A 12,004-nucleotide genomic window follows, 5' to 3' on the forward strand; every position below is an offset into this window, starting at 1 on the left:
TAAAATCACTAATATTTATTTTTACCCCCCCTGGGAATCGAACCCGGGACCTCCGGCACGGTAGCTAAACACGCTGACCATTACACCACGGAGGGGGACTTTACGTTAATAAACCTACTTGATAATTTTGAATGCAATATTTCATCTTTGGTATGGAGCCAAATTCTACAATAAACATAAGTATATATATATATATATATATATATATATATATATATATATATATATATATATATATATATATATATATATATATATATATATATATATATATATATATATATATATATATATATATATATATATATATATATATATATATATATATATATATATATATATATATATATATATATATATATATATATATATATATATATATATATATATATGTATATATATATATATATTATTATATATATATATATATATATATATATATATATATATATATATACATATATATATATATATATATATATATATATATATATATATACTCGTATTTGTATAGATGAAAAGCATGATATGACAAAAGAAGAATAAAAATAGATTAAATGCAGTCGAAATGCGATCTCTCAGACAAATATGCGGCAAAAAGATGTATGATCGATAAAATTAAGAAAGGTTTTTTTGGGGGTTTGGGCATGTGAATCGAATGAGTGAAGGAAGAAAAGTAATTTCTTTGAGGCAAATGTAGTTGGAAATAGAAGCAGAGGAAGACCGAGGAAAACTAAGGTCGACCAAATATTTCAAATTCTTGAATGTGACCAAGTCAAGGGTCGGAATAATTCATCAGGTATGTATGAATGTTGAAGAGGCAAATATTGATTTCAAAGACAGATTGGTGTGGCATCCTTTTCTCTCTGCCTACACCTACGAGAAGCGGCATGATGGTCAGTTGGTTAGTAAGTTACAAAAGTATTAAATACATGTTGCGATTTAAGAACACAGTTTTTTTTTCGATTATATACAAAATTCATTTCAAATGACCTTCCCTTGCACCTGTATCAGGCTTCACATTGATGTACTAAACACCCTGTTTAAAATTGAAAGGGTCTGAATTTTCCTAGCCCTGAGCTTCCAATACGTACATTAAATTTTTATTTACCAAATTCATTTTATGAACGTATATTATATTTGCTATGATAATAATCTTGCATTTTTTCCACATTTCATTTTCGGATTACGACAAATACATTGCAATTTATTTTTATTAGATTTTTGTTAAGTGTTCCCCAAAGGTTTTATTGGTTTCGTTTACATATTGCAAACTCTGTTTATCTATTTATATTTTTACGTATTCTAGATGTGATATTGGTGTATCCTTTTCCAATATCAAATCTAGAATAAATATTCAAGTTTATATTTGGATAGCTTTTTATTCAAATTATTATTTGTAGACAGCTTATTATCTACGACATTTTTTGTAACGGTCTTACCTAAAATAAGTAAAAGTTTATTTGAGTAAGAATTTGTGGAAAAATACGTTTTATGTATAAAAGACAGGACCACTTTATTTTGGTCAGTAAAATGATGATAATTTTTGTTAATTTTTACAACGGTATTTTTTCAAGATTGTACTTTAAAGACTGTGATATTTTTTGAAAAATTAATAAGTCGGAGGTGATTTTCCTTTAAGTATAGCGTCAGATTGCTTGGTCAAGTTTAGCCACTTCTTTCATGTCTGATTCGGGTCTGTTAGGATTGCATAGCCGTCAAACGCACTTATGAAACATTAAAAATATATGGTTACAATAGAAAGAGATTATTTTAGATATTCAAAGCCTTTGATGGGTTCAAATCGAGAATAATGGTTGAATTGTCAATGTTACCCTGTGTAAAGTGATCACATAAGCCATGTGATTACCAAGCCGTAAGTTCTGGAATATTCAAAATTCTAATTTCTTTCATAAAAAAAACGAATGGTGATTATATATTTTTGAAAATATTTATTTTATTCGAAAAGTAGTTTAAATTTGCTTCAAACCACTGATAAAAAAATTCTTGCATTAATTTGTTTGTTACAAGATTTTTTCAAGTTTTTCAATAAAATAAAAATTTTCTAAAAATCACTTTATTTTAACTTTTTATATAAAAACTTCATTATTGTATAATGTCTTCCGGTATTCTACTTCATAGATTTCAATATATAATAACTTTCCGGAGTGGAGAAACCCTGATTTGTGAACAATGATTTCGACATACCGAAAATATTGTAAATACGAAACAGCTTCTACCCTCTCTTCATCCATCAACGTAACCAGGGCAAAAAATGTAGTTGTATTATAATTTTTTAAATCAATATTTTTTTTTATTAATAAACAAATAGGTCTTCATTAATATTGCGGTTTTATCTTCTAATATAAAGGAAAACCTTTGTAAAAAGGGTAAAAGCATTAATATAGTATTATTTTCCTTACCTAGCTGTAGATCACTCCCTTCTTTTGCTTTGCCTCCTGATCTCAAATCTGGAGGGGACTTCAGTGACACTACGGGCGCATGTCGAACCTGCAAAAAAATAAAACAAATAAACTTGCATTTGCCATATTAAATAATGATGAAGGGTATATTGGTGAATCTGAAAAAATATTTACTTTTTAATTCAAAACGTTTATCAACATATTTGTTACAGTGAAGTTGAGAAATTTTTGCATAGAAAAAACTATTGCAAAAAAGAATCGATAATATAAAGACAAGATTTAAGAAAAAAAAAAGGATTTTAAATGACGTTGAAGGTAGCCGAAATGCACAAAAATGTGCACGGAGTCGCAGTATAAGGTTTCTGAAACGCACAAATGTGTGGATGCAGTTAACAATGTGTTACAATTAAAATGATCATAAGTACATTTTTTCTCGTAATTATTCTACAGCGAAACAGCCTTTTACGAAGAAGTTTTATGTATAAAACATGCATTTTAACTTTTCATCAAAGATAGTAAAATATGGAGTTCTAGGTATTACAAGGCTTATGACTTATTATAAACCAATTGACTGATAACTTAACATATGTGTAACATTCACCATTCTCCCCACGATTGACAACCACACTACATTTTTTTGAACTCATATTTGAGTTCAAGACAGTCGTATCAACAGTTGGTTTGAAAAGATTTCGATAGCCTCAAAGCTATAGATACGTAAATATATAATAGATCATAATCATAATCATAAGAAAAATTAAAAGGAATTAAAAATAAAATAAGGCTATGAAATCAATTGATTCAATATAATGAAGACAGCGTCATTTTTCGCGACGGCAAAAAATTGGCTGTTTGATATTTCTGCGGATATATAAAATACGAAAAAAATTCAAAGAATTGTATGAAAAAACTGTCCAAAATATTTCATACATAAGTAATAATGTATTGAATATTTTCTCATTGTAAACAATGCGGAATACAAGCGCAGAGCCGGATCAGATATGGGAGGTTCAGTAATAGTATGATATAGAAATAGGGGAAATAAGTAAGGAATATTTATTGCGGTTTGGTTTAAGGGTGTATTTACGGAAAATAAGATCACGAAGTAATTGTTATTTATTTTCCACAAAGAATGGCGGAAACGGTTCGAAAAATGAATGGATTTTGCTAACGGTATTTAGGACAAATATTTTTGCAGAGAAAAAATACAAACACAATACAGAAGTTTCTATCAAATTGATATTAGTAATTTAATTCAATTCAATAAACTTCTACCAACAATATCGAATAAAATAAAACTATGGTAAATAATTCATCCGCCTCCGTAGCGTAATGGTCAGCACGCTCGGCTACCGTTCTGGAGGTCCCGGGTTCGATTCCCAAGGGGGGTAAAATAAATATAAGTATTTTTTTCACTGTAATATTTATTCAATATTACCCTGGACTGGTGCCTGAAGCGGAGGGCTGATCACCTTTCCTTCATGTGTAAAACGATCATGATAACACTGCGTTTATAAGACACAGTGCCCTATGCACCATTGGGGTGCGGATAAGGGTTTTAATAATAATAATAAATAATTCAACCTATTTTCTCTGGTATCACTGATTTTGTATGACACGTTAGTGTATTTTGCACCAATAAAATTTAACAAAAAAAAATTCTTCTAAATCAGTCAACCTGCTTTCCTCTATGACTAATTTTATATAACACATTGATGTATTACACTGATAAATATAATAAAATAAAATTATGCTAAATAATTCAACCAATTTTTCTAGCTATCACTGATTTTGTATGACACATTTATGTACTTAACATCAATTAAATGAAATAAAATAAAACGTTTCTAAATAATGTAACCTATTTTTCCTGCTATCAAAATTTTTGTTTTACTTTACACGACTAAAAATGGATTAAATAAAACTCTGTTACCAATTTAACCTAAATTCTCTTGATCACTGATTTTATACGTAACCTCAATTGTATTTTATACAAATAAAATATATGTTTTAATTTCTTGGATGTTTTTCGCAGAACTTTGTGGCACATTTTATTGTGAAATATATTTTATTGTGAAATTTATTTTGAAATTGAATTTAATTTTATAATTCATTTTATTGAAATCTTTTTAATATTATAATAGTGTATTATAAATCTGCTAAATAATCAAATTTGTTTTTTTTTACTGTTATCGCTAATTTGTACAATACACTACTGTACTTATCACTAATAAAATGGAATAAAATAATACTCTGTTTAATGATTCGATTTGTTTTTTCTTGCTACCGCATACATATTTAAAAAATCACATTTATATATTTTAGACCAATAAAAGTAAATTAAAATAAATCCGTGTTTAATTTTTTACATATTTTTCATTGATCACTGATTTTGTACGTCACAAAAGTGTATTACCTACATACAAATAAAATAATACTCTTAAATAACTCCACCATTTTTTTTATCTCTTTGATTTTTTTTTTTAAATTTATTACTGTACTTTTCACTAAAAAATGAGGTAAAATAAAACCCTAAATAATTCACTATGTTGTCCTTCATGTCAACATTTTTGTTGTCACCATATCAACTGTATCAGAAGTCATTATGAAATTGAAAACTATTCTTTTTAATACACGGCATAACCCCGGTTTCCATTTCCCAAATAACAATTAATGGAACAGCTCATTCCGATAAAAGCTTTTATTACTCGCTACCACAGCTTCCCAAACATAGTTCCACTAATGGCGCTCCTAATGGAACTTATACCCTTTCAATTAACCCCTAACAGAATTAAGTTGAATGGCAACTGTATCTAAATTTCAATTTAATATCATATTCACACTCAAATATTAATATGTTATCATCGGGCTCAGATAGAAATTATTTTGCATTTAATTTTAGCGAATTTGTTCATAGGAATACCATTGGCTATATTGTTTTTAAGTGAATGATAATAACATATCTCTAATTTCAATTTACGCATAGCGTTTAAAAACAGTATTTCGTATATTATATTATATTGAATACAATAGAAAATAATTACTTTAATGACAACATTTTCAAAAGTTTAACATATGTTATACGTAGTTATACCATATGTATAACATATTGAAATATATACAGTACATTAAAGTTTTCATTTGCTTTTTTTATAGAGAAATACACTAAGGTTCTTACTTAAGAAAAACATGAACCATGTATTCAAGATATGGAAAATATCTTTATACGTGAGATATAAATATACGAGTATTTACAATATTTAAAGTGTTACCAAATTTTTATTCACCAATTCTGGATTTTCTTGAAATTGAAGTTATTTATATCACGATTTCTATTTCAGGTGGAAATATGGAAATATAAGCATTAAGAGGGATTAAGACTTGTTATTGGCTAGTTTAAGTGATTATTATCTACACTGTTTAACTAACATTCACAATTTTACCCATGATTGACAGCCTAACTGCTAACTATCTACATGACTTTCTCGGAAGGTTTTACCCATGTTTCTTCTATGTTTAGATATCCATAAAAATCTTGATATTATGTTTGTATACATGCATATTTTCAATGTGTTACAACTGCTTGTAAAAAATGCAATGCGATTTTCACAGTCATTAATAAACTAAATCACATATGAAAATAATATTCTAAGTAGTTTTTAATAACGTATTCCACATGAGCTTAAAAGCTTTCACAAAACGCCATACTCCCAAATCGTCCCGGCTCCAGCACAACTTTTTGTGCAAAGCAAACTGCAAAGTTTCCTCGCAAACTAAACTATCGGATGCGCGAGCCACGCATTTGAGATTCTAGTCGGCGGGGGCGGGCAGCACATTTCTCCCCTGTAATTTATTCAAATCGTTTTGTGCTATTTCGTTTGCGTTATTTGGCTCCGGGGTAATTTCCATACGGCTGCGCGTGTTCCCGGCCGCGCGCTTTACATCATTAGCCGAAGCGTTCGCGGTAAATCTGGACATAATAACGCATTTATATTTCGGTTTATCGCCGCGAATGGGCGACTTAACCTTTTGACGGCCGCGGTGTTTATTGGCTAGTTGATCGAGCTACTGTGCATTAGAAAAAATATCAAATTTGTACCTGCAATCTATGTATGCTTATTCACATAGCGATGTTTCGGTATAAAATTATTCATGGTTAAAATTGTGCTAAATTATTGTTTTCAAAATATGTTTACGTAAGATAAATACCGATATCAAATATGGCGTACCTTTAAATGTATGTATGTATTTATATATATATATATATATATATATATATATATATATATATATATATATATATATATATATATATATATATATATATATATATATATATACAGTATCTACTCAATGAATTAGGGCCACCCATTATTTTTTTGAATACTCTGAAATCTTTTGGATTATTATATTTATTTTACATAAATACTTTAAATTTTCTATTGACATCTAATATCATGTATATTACCTTCAATAATATGTAAAATATACCTGGATTATTTAAGCCTTTACAAAATTTCAAACCCTTTTTTTGAGAAAGGTCCCTAATTAGCACAGGTAGACAGATAGTTGAATGTTCAAAAAATAGTCCTATCTCATTTATTAGTGAAGTTTCTTGAGTTCTAGTTGTTGTTTTGTTCAGAGAGGTTATATAGTTATCGTTTCTTGTGAAAAAAACTTAATTTTTAATTTTAGTTCATAAAGTATAAATTTTTTTTGTAAACACAAGTGTTTTTTTTGAAAAGGACAAAATGGGAAAAAGTAAAGACATTTCTGAGGAAAAAAAGTCTAGTGTTATAGTGCTACTGAAATTAGGAATACTATCTAATAGAGAAATTTCAAAAAAAGAAAACGTTTCTCGTCAAACAGTGGACAGAATTTCAAAATCAATAAAAAATCAGTCACCCGCCACCAGCAATCGGCGAAAGAACTGTCGTAGGATTAGAAAAACAACACCGAGGACTGATCGAAAAATCGTTCAAAGTGCCTTAGAAAACCGCAGTGCATCAGCAAAAACATTAAAAATAAAATTGGAAGAAGAGGGTATAAATATATCGGTATCAACACTGAGGCGACGTCTTTACGAAGTAAATCTGAAATGCAGGCGCCCTGTAAAAGTACCAAAATTGACACCACGAATGAAAGCGGATCGATTAAAATGGGCCAGGCTACATCGAAATTACTCGGTAGATGATTGGAAAAAGGTATTTATTTAAATTGAATTTTCAACATATCATTTTAGTAAATAAACTTATATATTTGAATTAAACTTAAATTTTCATTATTTTTCAGGTCATCTTTAGTGATGAGTGCCGGTTAGAAGCCGTGACAGAGAGCCGTCGATTCGTCAGGAGAACACCAATGGAACGTTACAATGAGGCCTGTGTGGTAAAAGTTATCAAACACCCCCCTGCAACAATGATATGGTCATGTATTATTAACAATTTACCTGTTCCGTTGTTTTTCGTGGAAGGAACAATGAACCAAAATTCCTATAAGCAGGTCCTCGAACGAATTTTATTGCCCTTCTACCATACACTCGACCCAACAGAAGGTCCATACACCTTCATGCAGGATGGGGCACCTTGCCACCGGGCTAAATCAATAATAAAATTTTTGTCTAACAAAAATCTGCCTTTGCTCCCCTGGCCTGGAAATTTTCCGGACCTTAATCCTATAGAAAACGTATGGAGCATGTTAAAAAATAAGGTATACTCATTTTTAAATCCGACAGTAGACTGTCTAAAAAAAATATTCAAAAAATATGGTCAGAAGACGAAGAAATGAAAAAATGATAAAACAGTGCATTTTAAGTATGCCAAAAAGAATTGAGGCAGTTATTTCTGCCAAAGGTGGAAATACTAAATACTAACTATATTTATACGAAAATATATGCATAATTTAAGCGTAATAAAGTGTTCATGTGTAAATAAAATTCAATGTTGTTTTATTCAAGGTTTTCTCTGAGTTATTCCTGTTTGAATTGAGAAAATGCGCGAAATTCTGCGTGGCCCTAATTCATTGAGTAGATACTGTATATATATATATATATATATATATACATATATATATATATATATATATATATATATATATATATATATATATATATATATATATATATATATATATATATATATATATATATATATATATATATATATAAATATATATATATATATATATATATATATATATATATATATATATATATATATATATATATATATATATATATATATATATATATATATATATATATATATATATATATATATAAATATATATATATATATATATATATATATATATATATATATATATATATATATATATATATATATTTGCACCATTTGGTTCATATAAGGTTCACTAGTTACAAACGTTTGGATATTTAGAGGGCTTTCGAAACTTGTATTGGTTTGGTTAGTGATCACTTAATTTTTTTTTATCTTCATAATTAAATACAAAAATAAAGATAAGGTTATTCATTTTTATTCATAAGATCTTTCTGGCACAAAAGATGAAGTTTTTAATATGAATTTAGCAAAAACGGCCAGTGTAAAAATTATTTTGGAAAAAATTAGAACAAAAATATGAGTAATTTCGTTATTGTTTGGTTTTACATCTCATTGTTTCCATAACTTCAAACGTTTCTTGTGAATATCAAACGATTCTGTGTTTTATCTATGTTTTCAGTTCCCATACTACTTCACTATTTTCCCATACCACTTCGTTTCGTTCCCTTAAATCTATTGAATCGAAACCCTTTCATCGCATTCAGTCTAGTTTCATCTTATACCTAAGGTTCTTGTTTATTTTGCACCACATTTAATTATTTGTTTATATTTTGAATTTGTTTATATTCTCTGCCATTTTCTTCCATGGCAGTTATTAAAAAAAACACCTATCGAGTACACTTTATAAACATTGATTGTAACTGCCTCTCCAAGCACAAGAGGCAAATCTCTTTTTTGGAGAGGCACAGCGTAACTACTATAATATATTTTATAAGTAAAAATGTCTACTTAATAAATAATTAAAGTGTTACATTTTTGTAAAAATACAAATACCATGAAAAAGGACATTTTGAGAAAAAAAATAGCAAAATACAATATTGACAAACATGTATATTAATGTTATTTGAGAGATGGCTTTCAGTCTCCATTTAAATTGCAGCTGGTAGGGTTGTTTTAGGATTACTTTCACTTACCGTTAAAAATGATAATTATCACGTCAAAATAAGTTATTTGGCAAGTAGAAATGTCTTTTAATAAATTCAAATGTAATATTTTTAGGATATTGGTGATTTTTAGTATAATATTTATTTAATATCATCCTAGACTGGTACCTGATGCGCAAGGCTGATCACCTTTCCTTCGTGTATTTAACTATCAAGATAACACCCCGTAACCCCGTGCCCCATAACCATTGGGTGCGGTCATTTAAAGACGAAATGAATACTTTATTTTGTAACAACATTAAAGACTTCAAAAATAAATTTATGAATTAATGTTCCTCTTGAATTGTCGCTCACTCCTTTCAACAACGTCATGTATAAAAAAATCGTCAATTTTCAGATGCGCATGTTTTTGGAATGCCCAGAAAATGTTCTATATCCCAGCAAAAGCGGCATATTTTTAACTTAATATCTACCGGCAACAGGGCAAAAAATGTTGTTTTCGCATTTTAAAGAAAAGGTATTGCTTAATTATTTTTTTAAATGTACTGAATATTTTTCAAACGGTGAAAAAACCTTCAGGTTGTACCTAAATAGATCTGTTTCACAGTAAAAAGTTCAATAAGTAGGTTGGTATTTATTTTTAATACATTTTATTATATTCTTAAACTTTAAAATCGATCTCATGAAAAATCTAGTTTATTGATAAATGACGTTGTTGAAAGGAGTGAGCGTTGTGTTCCCGATACAGCCTTCCGCATTTTTTTGGTTTATTTCAACCTTGATAGAACGCGAAATTAATGATTCAGTATCTCACAGTGCATTTCAATTCCTGGTGGAGTACCATTGCTGTATTGCCATTTAACGTCATTGTGCAATATTCTGAGTGGCACCATTGCACCTTGAATCATTAATAGTTTGCCTGCGAGCCATATAGATTTGCAGTACATACGCCATATCTCATTAGCAATAGGACAGATCAGTTGGCCACGAAAAAAAATCTACCCGACTGATGGAGCTTTACATGAAATATTCAGAACCGGGAGCTTTACATGGCAAACCCATTACCTGTGTTCTGTACTGGTGGGACAAATATCTCGCATCTTTAAAAATGTCCTAATGTTGGAAATAAATAGTCTTTTGTTGTATCAGTAAATTGATGTTTGACTGCTTGTGATATTACATAGTATTCAAAGCAAAAAATAAGTTGACACTGTCTTTTCGAATTATAATTAAAATTTAACTGTATTTTATAATCACTATAAATATTTTTTTTATAACTTTATTATAATGTCTGCTTGTTTCAGAGGTAACCGTTTCTTTAACAAGACTGATTAATACTAATAAATCGGTATTAATCAGTCTTCATAAAGAAGCGGTTAGCTTCGAAACCGGTAGACATTATAATTTAGTTATGATAAAATATTTATAGTGACTTTAAAACAAAGTAACATTTTAATTATAAAATGGAAAATCATAAAGTTTGTGCTTCAAATATAAATTATATTATAATATTTTTTAATTATTTATAATATCGACCATAATAGTGTCTAAGATTTAAAAAGACAAATTGAAAACAAGGCTTTTAATTTCAAACTTAATAAAAAAAATATTTAAAACTTTGCTCTTATGAAATTTATAAATAAACCAATAAATATAACCAATTAAAAATTTTTTTTTTCAATGTTCTCTTACAATGAAATTCAAGACAAAACGAAAACATGCAAAAAACGAGCAAAAAGTGATAACTTACGCAAACTTATGACAAGTCGTAAGCCTTCTTCATCTTTGTTGAGATATCAACACACATAACATTTCGCATTTTTAATGATAGGCTAGGTACTAAACCTTGATCGTTTTGAGATATAAAACTCGCTTTTTGATAATTCATTGATATTTGTGGAAATAATTAAAAGGATTTAATTTAAATGCAACATTATTGTTCGTAAAACGTATTGAGCAAATGGGGCGGTACTACCTCCGCTAGAAACCCATGGTTTAATCTGAGATTAAAACTGAATTCCTAAATTAATTGTAAGTATTTAACAATTATAATTTTGGATGATTTATAAAGCTCTACTTTCGTAAAATACAACCTCAAGGGCACTTCGCCGTGATATTATATGACACAATGTTTATAATTGGACAAAATAATATTAAATATTAAGTCGAAGGTTAATTCTCCTTTGGGTAGAACGTCAAATTGCTGGGGCCGTTAGTGTCGCATAGCCGAACTTTTAACACGTTTAAAAATTAATGAAGTTTTAACACATTTAAAAAATAAAGTTTTCAAGATATTATTTAAAACAGAATTTTTATAGACAATTTATTTTTCGGACTGAGGTTAAAGTTTTAAGGTTATTATATGATAAATTAAATAAAAAATATGAGTGTCTCTTTG

General features: G+C 28.5%; 1 protein-coding gene across 1 annotated transcript in view; it reads right to left on the bottom strand.

Moving 5' to 3' along the window:
- The window catches only part of LOC148304789 (irregular chiasm C-roughest protein-like), a 143,048-nt gene that overhangs the window by 36,779 nt on the left and 94,265 nt on the right, over positions 1-12,004 (bottom strand). Inside the window, exon 7 of the mRNA XM_088267743.1 lies at positions 2,424-2,511. Coding sequence (XP_088123869.1) covers positions 2,424-2,511 — 88 coding nt within the window. The remainder of the gene's footprint in view (positions 1-2,423; positions 2,512-12,004) is intronic.

This window comes from Brachycentrus maculatus, unplaced genomic scaffold (assembly GCF_059751285.1).
Source record: "Brachycentrus maculatus isolate JH-2025_06_01 unplaced genomic scaffold, ASM5975128v1 h1tg000304l, whole genome shotgun sequence".
Lineage (NCBI taxonomy): Eukaryota > Metazoa > Arthropoda > Insecta > Trichoptera > Brachycentridae > Brachycentrus > Brachycentrus maculatus.